General features: G+C 38.0%; 2 protein-coding genes across 3 annotated transcripts, besides 1 other annotated feature; one reads left to right on the forward strand and one right to left on the reverse strand.

Moving 5' to 3' along the window:
- Positions 1–4,969: part of a mobile genetic element that runs on past the window's edge.
- A 6,344-nt stretch (positions 4,970–11,313) lies between these two features.
- Positions 11,314–13,267, forward strand: CG12480 (uncharacterized protein). Of its 2 annotated transcripts, NM_001258735.2 has the most exons (2): positions 11,314–11,337; positions 11,440–13,267. In NM_001258735.2, the coding sequence occupies exons 1-2, from the start codon at positions 11,335–11,337 to the stop codon at positions 13,168–13,170; spliced, it is 1,734 nt and encodes a 577-aa protein (NP_001245664.1). In that variant the 5' UTR covers positions 11,314–11,334; the 3' UTR covers positions 13,171–13,267. The 2 variants fall into 2 exon arrangements, with proteins under 2 accessions (NP_001245664.1, NP_572937.1); NM_132709.3 differs by having other exon boundaries at positions 11,314–13,267.
- Positions 13,209–14,346, reverse strand: betaNACtes1 (Nascent-associated complex beta-subunit-like, testis 1). Its single transcript, NM_132710.3, has 2 exons — positions 14,264–14,346; positions 13,209–14,209 (listed from the first exon to the last, which is right to left on the reverse strand). The coding sequence occupies exon 2, from the start codon at positions 14,190–14,192 to the stop codon at positions 13,407–13,409; it is 786 nt and encodes a 261-aa protein (NP_572938.2). The 5' UTR covers positions 14,193–14,209; positions 14,264–14,346; the 3' UTR covers positions 13,209–13,406.
- Positions 14,347–15,999: the final 1,653 nt, after the last annotated feature.

The following is a 15,999-nucleotide window of genomic DNA, read 5'->3' on the forward strand; positions in this document are numbered from 1 at the left end:
TAAAGTGTAATATTGTTCTCTGAAATCATCTCAACAATGTCGTTGTGTTTTACAATTTTTATTTTTGTTATATTAAGTGGTGTGTATAGTGGTGTCAAATCTATTTCTGGTTCTAACAGATTTTCACTTAAAATTATATTATTGATTTCTATTTTGCATTGCGTTACTCTTATCATTTTGTTTCCTTCTATTTTTATTTTATTAATTGAATTTTGGCAATTTTGGTTAAGAATTGTTTGGGTTAAGTTCCAGGTTACAATTGTGTTTGGTTCTATGTATTTTATTATTTCGTTCGTGTGTACTGGCTTAAAATTACAAATTGGATTTAAGTGTTTAATAATATTGGTGACACATTCATTTTTTACTTCTTTATTTTCGGTATTATAAACTTTATTTTCTTTTTCAAAATATGATTGTGTGTCTGTGTAATCTAGCTGATAGCCGTTGGAGTCTGGGTAAGGAATTATTTTAATTGTGCTTATTAGTGAAAGGTAAATGGGTATGTGGGATATGATTAATACTTGGTTATCATTGTAGTTAATCCAAGTGGATGTTTTAATGTTCAAAATGTTTTGGCCAAATTGCATATGTTGCATTCGTTTATTATATTCTGAATTAATAGTTGGCTATTTGGAAAGAAGTGATTTTCTTTAAATAATTTTGTCATTTTCTGTATACCAGGGTGTAAAAGTTTTTCATGTGATTGAAGTATGATTTCTTTGAATTCGGCGTATGAACCAACGTTCTTTAATAGGAAAAGACTGCGACTTACTTTTGTGTAGGTGGTATTAACAATTTCTATGTGTGCTCTTTGAATAATTTCAAAATCTACATCGCTCTCAATATAAATGGTAATGTTTCTATGGATAAAGTGATCGAGTAAAATTTGTTTGGCCTTTTCAAGTGTCATTACATCATATTGAATTGTGGTAATGGAGTTACCGAATATTTTTGAATGCTCTACTTTATTTTTATCGGATTTAATAAAGATTATTTGTTTTTTGAAATAATTTATTGGTTTTTCTGTTAAATGAATAAGGTTGCTATTGTCCTCTTCTGCACTATGTTGAGTAGCTTCACTATGATGATTTTCTTCAATTTTAATTCTTGATAATGCATCGGCAACTGAATTTTCTTTCCCTTTAATATAATCTATTTTAAATTGGTATTCACTTAATCTAACTCTCCATCTTTCTAACTTAGCATTCGGTTCCTTTAAGTTATGAAGCCATCTAAGAGGTTGATGGTCACTGGCAATGAGAAATTGTCGTCCTAGTAAATAATGTCGAAAAGTTTTTGTGGCCCAAACTATGGCAAGTAATTCTTTTTCGATAGCACTGTAATTTAATTCGTGATCGTTAAGTGTTCTACTAATAAAAGATATAGGATGACCGTTTTGAGAAAGGACAGCCCCGAGGGCCAAGTTACTTGCATCTGTGGTTAAAACAAATTTCTTTTCAAAATCAGGTAATTGTAAAATTGGGTCACGAATTATCAAAGCCTTAAGTTTTTCGAATGCCTCTATGTACTCAAGTTTTTGTGTATCTATCTTTGCTCCTTTTTTTAAGCAGCTGGTCATGGGTTTTGCTATGTCTGCGTAATTTGGAATAAATTTGCGATAATAACCTGTTAATCCAAGGAAAGCTCTTATCTCTTTTACTTTTGTCGGAATTGGGTATGAAACTATGGCTTTAACTTTAATAGGATTTGGTTTAATACCATCAGGGGTAACTATGTGACCAAGAAAGTTAGCTTCCTTTTTTAAGAACTCACATTTATCTAGTTGCAATTTTAAATTTGCATCTGCAAGCTTTGTAAAAACTAATTGTATTGAATTTAAATGTTCTGTAAGGGATGTTGAAAAAATTATAATATCATCCAGATACACCAAACAGTGTTTGTTAAGCAACGGTCGAAGGATATTATTCATGCACCTTTGAAAAGTAGCGGGTGCATTCCTAAGGCCAAATGGCATTCGAAGGTATTCGTAATGACCGCTTTTTGTGGAGAATGCAGTTTTAGAAATTGATTCTTCGTCCATTTCTATTTGATGAAATCCCTTTGCCAGATCGATCGTTGTAAAATATTGGCATTTACCCAGTTTGCCAAGAATTTCGTCCATATTTGGAATTGGATATCTGTCAGGTATGGTTATTTCATTTAGCTTTCTATAATCAATTACTACCCTGTACTTATTTACGCCAGAAGCATCCGGTTTCTTTGGTACGACCCAAGTAGGACTATTGTATGGAGAATTACTTTCCCTAATTAATCCCTGATTCAGCATTTCCTGTACTTGGTTTTCTACTTCGATTTCGTGTGTTTGCGCAAGTGGGTATTGTTTCGAATAAATTGGGGAGTTATGTGTTGTATTTAGTACGTGTTTAATTGTATTTGTAAATGTTAATTTCTCTCCCTCCTTATATTCAAGATTTCTAAATTTATTTAACAAGCCTTTTAACTTAAAAGTTTCCTCCTGATTTAGGTGATCTAATCGAAACTGTGAAAAATCTAATTTTTTTATTGATTCCTGATCTGAGCTTGCAATTGATTCTGGTGTCCTTTGGATATACAAATTTTGGTTTCTTTCGGATTCTGAAGTAATTAATTTGTATGTTTGATCAAAAAGGGTAACTGTATCATTTTTGTAATTAATAACTGATTGAGCATTTTTCAACAATTTTCTGCCAATTAGCATATCGTAATTATTAGAAAATCTGTGCACATAAAATGGTTCGGTTTTTTTGAAAATACTATTTCTGGGTAACATAATCAAGTCGTTCAAGGTAATAGGGCCATTTGATGTTAAAACTTCACATCTACTATTTTGAATGGGAAGACAAAATATATTTTCATTGATCATATTAATTGTTGATCCTGTGTCTAGAAGGCATTTGTATGAGCGCCCTTTGTATACTATTTTTATGTATTCGTATTTTCCGGGGCTGTTAACCGAAAATTTTCGTTTAGTTCAGAATTATTTTGGTTTTGTTTGTTATTAATTTGTACAGATTGGACTTGTTGTTGCCCTTCATTAATGAAGCTATGATTTTGATACGGATTGTATTGATTTTGGTTAAAATACTGTTGCTCGTAATAATTAGGTTGGACTTGTTCGAATTCATGCGCGTCTTGGAATCTAATTTCGTCAATAGACATTTTAGTTTGTTCACTGTCCGATGGTCTTAGTCGTTTAGTAATCGGGAAGTTAGTATTTTTATATGTAGAGGGTTGTTGTAGTCGAGGGTATGTATTTCCTCTAAAATGCGTTGTTTGGGGAAATTGGGCTTTGTTGGGATATTGTTGGAAATGATTTTTTTGAATAATGGGTTGTGGGTTTATGTATTGGTTGGGTCTGAAATAATTAGGTGCGTGCCACATGGGTGGGTTGTTAGTTATCTGCTGTGTATAGCTAGGTCTAAATGGTTGAATGTATTGATTAAAATTAGGTTGGAAGGGTTGGGAATATTGTGAGTAACTTGGTCGATTTTGAGTTTGAACATTTGTATTGAATTTTTGTGTTTTCGAATTCTGGTTAGAATTTGAATTTTTATTACGATATTCTGGTTTTTCGTAAAATTCAAAATTAATGTGTTCTTCATAAATTCCCTCATTTTGTGCAATGGTAATTAAGGATCTTAAGTCTGTAATATCGTGATGGGCTAAAATAGTGAATAATTGTATTGGTAGTTTCCTTATCAGTATCTTAATAGATTCTTTAATACCCTGAATATAAATAAGAAAATCCGATTGGTTACCTTCCAGGTGTAGTTTCGAAATTAGTAATTGACGTCGTCTCTCCGCTTCTTCGCAGAATGCTCTTAGGCTTCCTCTGTATGGTGTCTCCCTGAAGTTCTCCAGAAGTTTGTAGTTTGGTGTTTGAATTTTAAATTCCGCGATGAGTCTTGCTTTAAGGGTAGGCCAATCTTCGATGTTCGGAAGTCCCAAAGATCGTGTAATTTGTCCGTCCAAGTTCCTTTCGATGGCTCCCAGTAGAATCCTCTGTTGTCGGACATCATTTGTTTGGTAGAGCGAAATTACGTAATCCACTCTGCTGATAAAGGTGTGAAGGGTTTCTGGATCACCCTTGAATGGCATAATGTCTTTAAGCTGCCGACGGGCTTCGGCAAGGTTTATGTCGCTCAGCGCAATAATTGGTTGTGACATTTTTATTGTAAAATTTTTAACTTTTGTGTTTTATTTTTTTGTTTTGTTTCGGATTCAATGTTATTATTATTTTTAAGCTTTCTAGTTTCACTTGTTTGTTTTTTTTGTTTTGTAAATTTTTGTGTTGTATTATTAAAATTCTATATTGTTTTAATTTTTTATTTTTATATGTTGGTTTTAAAACTTAGTTGCCTTTGGACTTAATATTTTTGTTTCGTATTTCACTTCCACTTATTATTGGATAACCGAATTGGAATTATAATCCAAGTTGAAGAGTTTTCACGAATTTATTTTGGGAGATGTTTCGAGCACTGGACTATAAAATTTAACTTATTTTCCACTCGAAGGTTCTTTTTTTCGGATACTTTTGTATCCTACCGACTGCGCCAGTAAAATTGTTGTTTTATTTATGAGTCGAACTAATGTCCCGTCAGTTGACTAAGGACAACGCCAAGAAATAAAAAATAATTTTTAGGAGAAATAGTTTCACGACTTTATTCTTTGGATCTCAGCTTAAGACTAAAAATCAAATGCAAATTGGATTGAGGAGAAGCCTCAGTATTTGAACAATATTTGTATTTCGGGAGAGCCTCGCTCTTGGGTTCTTAAGATTAGGTAGCGTTGAAAGAGGGCAGTCAAATCTGCTTAGGTCAGGCTTTAGGATGTTTACAAGAACGGCTGCGCTGCCAAAGATAAACGAATGCTGCGCAGCTGGGATACGTTATGGAAAATTACTAGAGTGCATTACTGATTTCTTTGAAATAATGGAAGTGGCTGGTTTGGACCACCCAAATACGTCACTATATTTATATGTTTTTAAGATTCATTTGGAAACCATTATATTGAGCCTAAATATTATTATTATTGTTATTTAGGGAACTTTGTTTATGAATGCATATTCTGCTATATATTAATTCCATATATTTGTCGCATAATTTGGCAGCACTGTTTTGATCCTGTCGCGTCATCCTGGTCCTCTGCCATGAGGCATTTATTTATGGTCCTTCCTAAGCAGCCGCATTATATGCAACATTTTGTCGCCTTGTGATTATTTTCGGCGTTTCGCTGGAAAAAGTGGGCGCATCGGTCCTTTGTGGGGGGGGGGGGGGGGGGCGTGGCAACTGCACCTCATTTCAGTTGATTGCCTTGGGCTCGAGGCTCTTGCCAAGTTGATTTTTTTATTTGTGCCCGTCGCCGTTTTGCAGCCATCATCATCATCATCATCTTAGGGCTTGTCTTGTCTCCAGATGAGATGGGGATGAGTTGAGTTACGATAAGATGGGCTGGCATGGTGTGGTATGGGCGGCCACATGTGCGCACATAATATTTTAGTGTCCTTTTACTTATGCACCACCCACAACCATGGCCACCGTCACTACATTCCAACCCCCCCCCTCTACCCCTTGCATTGTTCCCTTGTTATTTGCTTAATTTTTAATGCATCCGCCTGTAAGTAGGCAACCATATTTTTGTTTTACAACCTGAGCCACTTGGCTTAATTGAAAGGCGGCGGCGCTTCATCCAAGATTTCCAATTCAGGATTAACAATTTATTTTAGTGCTAATAGCTGGTGAAGTGCCGAAAAGACGTACTCAGCAATAACTTACCTACTTTTAGGCTCCTTTTGGGAATTAGCTCGCTGTAATTTTGCCAACTTACAGGCTGTTTTCTAGCTTATAACTGGTTTGGCTTTGTTGAAGTTCAATATTTTATATCTTATGAAAGTCTCAAAGAAGTAATAAAAGAAATTATAATAATCTATATATATATTTAGTTGTTTTTTTTTTTTTTTTTGATTACTTGTTCTTGCTAATACTTAAAGAAAACGTAAACAGTCTAATAATTTTAAAGAGTGTAAAGAAAATGCATTTAATTACTTACCATTAATATGTGATTTCCTTAATAACCAATTAAATAAAAATATTAAGCCATTTTTAGTGTGGGGAAATTATAATAAAAAGATTACTCAGCTGGAACAACACGACTTTAAATTGGATTCGCTCTACATCCATAACCAATTTTCTCATCAGCGCCACAGCAATAAATCACTCATAAATTAATTAGACATTAGCCGCACAGGTTTTCCAAGAAATTCTTCAGATACAAATTGATTAACAGCGTGAGTTGCTCGAAACTTATATAATTAAAGCAAAATTATGTTAATAACTGATGGTACAAGAACACGAGCGTTTCGAGGTTACTACATCCATGGGATTCCCCCCCAAAAAAAACGAGTGACCAACGAAGAGCAAATCGCCTTCATAAATCATTATATATGTATATAATGTCTATATGTCTGACGAATTTTCAAGTGTGTGAACACGTGTCGGAAAAAGTTAGGGAAACTAATGTATAATCGTTTCAACGAAGTGCAAATGCTCTTTCAATTGTAAATAAGAAACATATTTATGTAATATAATAAGAAATATGAAATAAATTGGAATCTTAGCTTAATAGTAAATATATATTAATAATTATAATGTGTATATAAACCTATTAGCTTGCTTAGCTATTAGTTTAGATTTTGGTTTTGCCATGGATGAGCAACAATGACTACATTTGCATTTTTAGTGGCATTACGAAGAGCTCAGCTCTTTGTGGTTTTTGAAAAAAAAAAACAAAGAAGCATAAAAAAATCCCCGCAATTATCAAGCCAAAAAAAAAAATCAATAAGCCCATCTGCTATTTCTACAATTCGTTGAAAGTGAATCCGATCATAGAATCGCAAGTGAAATAAGCCTTTTAAATCTATTTCGCCACGATTTCCCACAGGTGCCAATCCGTCTCACCCAATTGCGCAGGTATCGCTCAATGTACGATCGTAAAATCATTTGACAAATTGGATGGCATTTCGCGGCACAATCACAAACACAACGATGACAGCAGAAATGCCACTAATTATGCCAATCAGCGGGAATATAACTTCGATCTCGATGCTCAAGTGTCGCATGGCAGTATTACTGCTCTGGTAAACTTGATTTTGTAATTGCGGCCGAGTTACGCGATCGCAAAAGTGGTTTTTGTAGCTACCCCCGAGACTAGTTTTTTATTTTTTTTTTTTTTTTGGGTCCAGTTTCCCATGGTTTATGGAAGATGTCACCATGATGGGTTTATTATGCGAGTGCAAAACAAATAGATATTCTGCAAAGAAAGAAGCCTCTTTGTTCGCTAGGCACAACAATTGTTGGCTTAATTTCGCTTTCAATACGATTTTAATTAGCGAGCTTTGGTCGTAAAGCTACCAAGCAACCGAATGTCTTTTTTGATCTCAGCAGACGACTTCCTTCGATTGCCCTTCACTTTCGCGGATTATGGTCGTAAAACAATGATTAAATTTAATTCCATTTCGTTTTTCAGACTCTGACACGTTTCGCACTTGGCGAGAAGGTCAGGGTTTGCGATCCGAACTTAGCCACCTTATTTTGTGTCGAGTAATCAAACAAGTAATAAGATCGCTGCCAGCCAAAAAAGCCTTCGAATCTCTATTGATCTCCGTCGTTTTTGACGAATTAACGCAAATGTCGAAATAGTACAACCGTGATTTTTTCAAAATTAATTAAGAGTTGCATCTGAAATGACGCAGTTCCACTGTGAATGATTTTTCTTGTCTTCCGATTCTGTGTGCTTCAGCTAATTTTACGCACCTCAGGCAGGTGCACAATAAGTCGGTCATCGCGATCGGAAAATGCACCGCGAATTCCGAGCGCCGTTCTATGCGCTTCTCATTGTGTATACCTAACGAATTAGGCTGTGAAGCTATTTGCTTTTCGGCGAGTCTCTCAGAATTTGCAAAACAAATAACCCAAAGTCAATGTGTTTTGCATTCATACCGATCTAGCATCGAGTTTTAAACACATTTATATTTACAATGCCTTGGAAAGCACTAGAGATTCATTAACAATCGATCAGCTCGATCAATGTTTTTGTGCTAAATAAATCAAAATAAATTGAAATGTACAAGAGCCACTAGCTTTTCACACATAAGTGCTGAAGTGCTGACGGATCCATCGTCAAAATAGGCTAATTACAAGTAATTAACATCAAAAACCGAATTTCGGCACTGCTTATAAGATTGATAGTCTCTGCCACTCATAAATGGTCAGATCGATGATTCAGACATGGAGGCACACACCCACATCTCAAGTTTTCCAGTTGGGGAATTGGCCAAAGGCAGCGTGTAAACAACGTTTTGTGGGCTTTTGCAAAATTGTTTAACTGAAATGCAATTCGGCAAACGTTATTTAAGAGCTCACCGTGCCTGTCTTATTCAAGCATCGTTTTTCTCATAACGATCGTCGCTGATTCGAACTCCAGACGTGGCCGAAATACATGGTAAACCATGTGTGCCCAACATTCATGTGTGCCTTCAAAAAGGGGACGATGGTGGGCCGTGGGGCTCCAAAAAGGGGTCCAGCCTCCAGTTCGCAAGTTGCGATTGCATTTGCTGTTGGGCCAAACAATTTGTCGCGTCTTTTCGCTGGTTCCGCAATTGTTTTATGGCCACTGGCGAGGGCCGAGACCCCGGCCAAATATTTGCCATCATCCTCAAGCAAGTGAACTGCACAAATATTTAAAGAGCCAACCACACCGGCTACCAGAAGATACTCAACTATATCAATGGCGAAACCGAAAGTGTCTGGTATAGGAACCTCGAACTGTGAGAAAAGCAATGATTGAAAGAAAACCAAAAGTATAGATTACATTTTTATAGATATTTTTCTTTTGCATTAAATTGCAATTTTTTAAAATACTTAATATGATAGTTTGTTTATTTGCAAAATTAATTTTAATTTCTCTTAACATCAGATCTGTGTAACTCCAGATTAATAATTTCGATAATAATATATATATATATATTTTTTTTTTATCTGTTTTTTATCACAAGTCCAAGAGGAAGCAAAAATACTTGAGGGCTGAGCTCCCATCTGGAATACACACCTCTATTAAGTCACCAACGAGTTTTGCCTCACAAATGCATAATCAATATCAATAAATGAATAAACACTGCTTCAAACTTGATCTATTGTTTGGCAACAAAAGAGAAAGAACGAAAACAAATATTTATTGACTTAAAAACATACATTTTAGATCTAACCACACACGTATGTATAAATCTTGAGTCGCTCAACCTGATTTTCGTTTTCGGTCTGGCTTTGACATTTGTTTTACATAAAGGCCATACATGTATTTAAAGCTTATATTTCATCGTGTTCTTGCTTTTTAATTACAGCACTCAAAGCATAAATTTTCGCAATTAAGACAAAGAATGGGCTAACAAAAATAAAACTGGAGTCCAGAGACATGGCAAGACATTAAGTTTGAACATTTTCAGGCCTAAAGTTGATGATCGAAACGAGTTTGGATGCTTCGAAGCGAATCGCCGAAGAATCTCAGTCATTCGGAGTGGTTCATACTAGACACGACTCGAATCGAGTTAGCCAAAAACATTGGCCAGGTCTACAAATTAGCATAGTCTTAAAATATAATTCCTGGTTTTTTCTTAGTCAATTTTCGGGACGACAAAGTGCTGTAAAAATAGGTCCGATCAAATCTAAAATGTACATAATTAACACAATGAATCTGTAGGAATAACAAAAGAAATGGTAGGAAAGTTACAATATGTTAATACATATTCAAATAGGAACTATAACTAAAGAGCTTTATTAGCAATTATATATTTTTATATTAGGCATAACATACATATAGCATACATAAATTAACAAAAGTAATATTTTATTAGACAGTTTTAATATTAGCATGCAAATGGCCATTTTTTGAATAAATTAATTTAATTTTATTTCTAGCCCCCCAATAGATTGCCATCATCAACCAAATGTATGTGCAAATATTAAAAAAAAAATACATTATAATTTATTTCCTATAAATTTAAAGTAAACCGATTTAAATAAAAAATAAATTTTTATAATGATTATTTGAATATCGCCACAATCATTAGTAATTCAGACATTTTCTATACAATTAAGTTATAAGCTCCATTGACGGACCATCTATTTTCATCTTTTTGACAAAATCAATCATTAAACAAATATCCGATTTGGTATAAACGAGTTTCGAATTTTTCCCTCCCAGTTCAATGTTCGTTAATTATGCTAGATTTTTGTGTGCCAGAACTTTTGAATCCGGTAGTCATATAATACCTCGTTTTTGTCTTCTTATTATATTGCTCCACTTTTGGCTTCAAAGTATTTTGGAGATTTTGCACACTTTCAACCGTTATTATGAAAGTCAGTAAGTTAATAAGATAAGCTAATTTTGCGGAATGAGATCCATAAAATCAGCTGAACCGTGTTTAAGCGAATAAATTTACCCATAAAATGTTTGCCGAAACTTTATATAAAGGTTATCTTTATAATTCATTCAGCCAAAATGTTTGCGTAACTAATTCAAAACTGGATATTTCTTGTTGGCACACTGAATTACTTATAATTAAATTAAATTAAGAGTATACCTTATTTGCTTTACTTTTACGGGGTATACAGCATGTTCGCTCTTGTGTCATACGAATTAACCAAAATAGTTATGTTTAGGCATCCATCGATTGATTTCCCCAAGCCCAATTAGCAGACTTATTGGCATATCTAAGACTGTTGGCCAAAGTTGGAGAACTGGTTGCCGGACCAAGCCGATTATGACACCCAGCTGAACTTGCCAGGCGCTAAAAAGCGCTTTAGCATACTATCTGTAGGATGTACAACTGTAGTACACAGACAAAAATGAATGAAGGATATATTATTATTTAACATTAAATTGTCAAACTAAATGTTTAAAACCAATGCAACGATCAGTTCAGTTCATTCTAAGAAGCACAATGTCGGTTGATCTTTTGATTCCAAATCCCAATAATTTGAAATTACCATGTATGTGAGCAGTTTTCTTACAGTGTATAAACCAGACGACAATTTAATTGACGGAAAGGCCAAGGCGCTTGGATGCCAAGAGGTTCTAATCAAGTTGATAAGATCGCCGCTTTTGTTATGCTACCTATGCAAATTTGCAACCCAAATTAATAATAGGTAAAAACTAGCAGTTGGGCAGACCAAATCAAGCGATGATCAAAACAGAACTCCAATTAGCATAGGCCCATAATCTTTTGTGGGTATAAAAACTGGAAACGTCCCTCTTTTGAACAACAGATTTGGCCCAAACATGGTAAGTTTCGGTTCTAGGGGGAACCACCGCGGTCAACACAGCCACCACCCTGATCTATCTCAAGCTCACCCTTTTGTCCACACCCACTTAATCCGATTGCAGAAGTTCTACGTCATTGCCTTGGCCTTTGTCGGCCTTGCCGCCGCCGATGTCAGTCATCTTAAGTTGGGACTGGCCGCCGATGGAGGCTATGGACTCACCGCCTTGTCATCTGCTCCCTCCTCCTCCTCCTCCTCTTCTTCGGAAGTGGTACAAGGTGGTGATTCCAGCTCCTACCAGTACTCAAAGTCCGCAGAAGTCGTGCCCGGAGGCGATGCTAGTTCCTACCAGCCTGCTGAATATACTCCAGCTCATCTCAAGTCAGCCGATGTAGTTCCTGGAGGTGATTCCAGCTCCTACCAACCTGCTGAATACACCCCCGAGCACTTGAGGACAGTCGATGTAGCTCCTGGTGTCGATTCCAGCTCTTATCAGCCCGCTGAATACACTCCCGAGCACTTGAAGGCCGCTGAGGTGGTTCCTGGTGGCGATTCCAGCTCTTACCAGCCCGCTGAATATACTCCCGAGCACTTGAAGGCCGCGGAGGTGGTTCCTGGTGGTGATTCCAGCTCCTACCAACCCGCTGAATACACTCCAGCTCATCTTAAGGCTGCTGTTCCGGCGGCTATTGGTGCTGATACCTATGCCCCAGTTCCGGCTGCTATTGGTGCTGATACCTACACCCCTGAGAAGTTCATTCCCCAGGACGTTCAAGAGGCCCACTACAAGTACAATCAGGAGCAGGAGCAGGGAGCTGCTGTTCCCGGAGGAGATTCCAGCTCTTACCAGCCCGCTGAATACACTCCTGCTTATCTTAAGCAGACCTCTTCTGCCACTGTCGATGCCAAAGTGGTTCCTGGTGGCGATTCCAGCTCCTACCAACCCGCTGAATACACTCCAGCTCATCTTAAGGCTGCTGTTCCGGCGGCTATTGGTGCTGATACCTATGCCCCAGTTCCGGCTGCTATTGGTGCTGATACCTACACCCCTGAGAAGTTCATTCCCCAGGACGTTCAAGAGGCCCACTACAAGTACAATCAGGAGCAGGAGCAGGGAGCTGCTGTTCCCGGAGGAGATTCCAGCTCTTATCAGCCCGCTGAATACACTCCCGAGCACTTGAAGGCCGCTGAGGTGGTTCCTGGTGGTGATTCCAGCTCCTACCAACCCGCTGAATACACTCCAGCTCATCTTAAGGCTTCTGTTCCGGCGGCTATTGGTGCTGATACCTATGCCCCAGTTCCGGCTGCTATTGGTGCTGATACCTACACCCCTGAAAAGTTCATTCCCCAGGACGTTCAAGAGGCCCACTACAAGTACATTCAGGAGCAAGAGCAAGAGCAGGGAGCGGCTGTTCCCGGAGGAGATTCGAGCTCTTACCAGCCCGCTGAATACACTCCAGCTCAACTCAAAAAGTCGGTTGTAGCCTCAACCGCTGCCTCTGCTATTTCTGGGGCAGATTCCAGTTCCTATCAATCCGCCGTTTCCCAGACGAGCTACGTTAATAGCCAGGCCAAGACAATCGTGGCCGGATCGTCTAGCAGTTCCTACCAGAGCGCCCAACCCATCGCCGCCTATGTCCAGGGACAAACCCCAGTCGTCATTGGAGCGAACACGATCACACCTGCCCATCTGTACGAGGAACCCACATCGAATGGCATCGAGGAGTTCAATCCCGATACCCATGTGCCCGTGGCCATTGGTGCCGACACCATTACTCCTGCCCATTTGCAGGCCAGCTACTCCAAATCCGTCCAGGAGACCCAGTACGCGTCGAACGGCGGCTATATTTACTAAGACAAATAACTGAGAGCCACAGAGTCTAATATAATCTTAAATTTATAACTTTTTTTTATTTTGGAACTATAGATCATTAAAATTTCCATAAGTGTAGAGAAAACCAATGCTTTCAATAAACACCAAGAGATTAAAGTACAAATCTATAGAATATGGAACCTTTTTCTGTCTCAACTTTCTCAATTCATACGATTTATTTTTGAAATTGGTACAAATGTAGCAACAAATGAATATGCCTAATCTTCGTCCTCTGAGACCTGAACGCGATAAGTATTTGGATAGAGCTGCTCCGTCAAATAATAGTAATTGGAGTAGGAGGACAGGTAGATCGACTCCGTAGTGTCAACGTCCTCCTTGCCGTCGGAATCATCGCCGAAGCTTCCCAGCGAATCTTTGTCGCAGACTATGGTCCGATCCACATCAGACTCATCCGATGGCACCTTCTCATTATCCGGATCGCTGCCATCTTCAGAGGAGATCAAAATTGGTTTACCATTGCTAAGCTTCGGCTCCGAATCCCAGCCAGCCATGGCTGCGTCCTCTTTGTTTTTGGAGAGCATCATTTGGACCTTCTTGTTGCGAGGACGAACACGATTGCGCGGCTTCTTGGGCTTCTTGGCCACCTTAATGGACTCCTCTGATTCTGGCTTTTTGTCGGAAAAAGCTTCCGGCTTGGGTGGCTTAGGTGGCATGGGTGCCTTGGGCGCATTGGCTGCCTTGGCCACTTTCGATGGGCCAGCTGTTGACGACTTGCGCACGAAATCGCCACTAACCACGAAGAAAGAATTGCCAGCGGTGCTCTGAACCCTGGGCATGGTTAACACAACCTTACTGGAATTGGTGAACTCGATGGTCACCTCCTCGATTTCGTCGATATTCTTCAACGGCAACATGGCCAATGTGGCTTGCACGCGCTTCTCGGCCGCAGCCGAGGATGGGAATCTCTTATGCTTGCGGCGCATAGATCCTTTGCCGCCGATGCGCACCACCTCCTCCATTTTCTTCAGCTTCTTGAAATCCATTGTTTCGTTAGGAAAACCTATTAACTTGTATGGGTAAAGTGCGTGGAAAAGAATTCTCTTGAAATGCTCACCTTGAAAATGCTGTGCTTTACAAATTAATATATTAATTAATATAATATTAAGTAATATTCGCTTGGAGATGTGAATCAACTGAGGTCCTCACGCCAAATCAGAAATGTGACTTTTAGACTGCAAAGTCATCGTCTTTTTTTTTTGAGTTTTTGACACGTGCTAAAAGGGTTGCCAGAGCTTTGTCATGTCCTTGCAGATGGGAACTCTAGACTCGAATATATAAATATCTAGAGTAGATATTGTCGACATCGATTCTTAGGTGCAGATGACCGCACGTCGTGCCTCAAGTAATCAATTTTGCATTAAACATAAACATATAAATATTAACTTTTAACTATGCATGTTTTTTTATCATTTTTATGAAATATAGTTTTTATTGTGTATATTTTCTTTTTTCGGAAAATGTATGTTTTAAGTTAAAAAATTAATACTAACAATTCCAGATCGAAACTTTATTTTATTTATAAGTTGAAATATGAATGTACTTAATATATAAATATTAATTACTATTTTCCAACATTAATTACCTCTTGTTGAAAAGGATAACTGTTTGCAGTTCTCAGAATGGCCATGGTTAAGTTAAGTTATCACCAATGAACTCTGAAATTTCCATCACATTTTGCTTGGCATCGTCATGCTTGACATTTCCTGCCTTTTTTACACTTGAAGATAATTCATCAACGTGATCATAAATGAAATCGATATAAAAATGGATTTTAATTATTGACACAGGCGAATCACAGGCGAATCATATGTGAACGGGCTATAAATCGTCAATAGGTTACCCACCTTGCGAATATGATACATAGATAATCTTAAAAAATTACTCTTTATGTTTCTATGCTACAATGTTGCAAGAGAATCAATACGTTTGATGGATTTGAATATTAATTCAAAAATTGCAAAGGTCTTGCTAAAAATTTATTGAATTGTAAATTTCTGGCTGTGCTGCATTTCAAGTTCACGGACAGTGGAAAGACGCTCGAGATGTGGCAGCAAGTAAAAGTTGTTACTTATTATGTAAAGACCGCTGGGGAACTCGTAACTCTGGCGGCCGGCGTCTGTTCTCAAGGCCATCTTCTGTCGGTCTCCACTGATGGGTTTTGTGTGTTTATGGGTTTTTAGAAAGTGCGAGTGGGGCTCCGTTTTTCGAAACACGACGTTCTGTGGGGGCCATCAATCTGGGCGAGTGTCTCGAACGAGGCCAAATGGATCTCTTTTTGTGCGCCGGCCCATTTCTGCGGTTGAAACAAGAAAAATGGTTGCTCCGGTGTATAATGTGTTAAATTGAATGTTAATTAGTGGAACCCCCTTAGTTTTTTTCCCCCTTTTTTTTGGGCTTTGTGCGGCACAAACCCCCCCCCCCCCCCTCCCTCCCTCCATTCCCCTTGAGTCCGACGCTAATAAGCCAGATTGAAGAGACCACAAAAAGGTGTCCCAAAGTAGTTCACCCGCCGCAAACCCGTTGCGTGGATGGAAAAAAATATAATATCGTAAATGAGCCAAACCCGTTTGCATGTGCGATTTCGTTCGATTTTTATGTTGAATTTAATTTTAATGTGATTTTCCGTTTGGTAGTTTAGCCAGCCCCCTCCCTATATATGCTTTTTAACCTCCGCCCTGATTAGTGTTGCCATTTTAGCCATTTTATTGCCAAAACCATCTAACTAAGTAAGCTCTGCCAATGATCTATGCTAGTTAACGTTTCAAGTTACCATTTTTTTTTCAAAACTCA

This window comes from Drosophila melanogaster, chromosome X (genome assembly GCF_000001215.4).
Source record: "Drosophila melanogaster chromosome X".
Taxonomy (NCBI): domain Eukaryota; kingdom Metazoa; phylum Arthropoda; class Insecta; order Diptera; family Drosophilidae; genus Drosophila; species Drosophila melanogaster.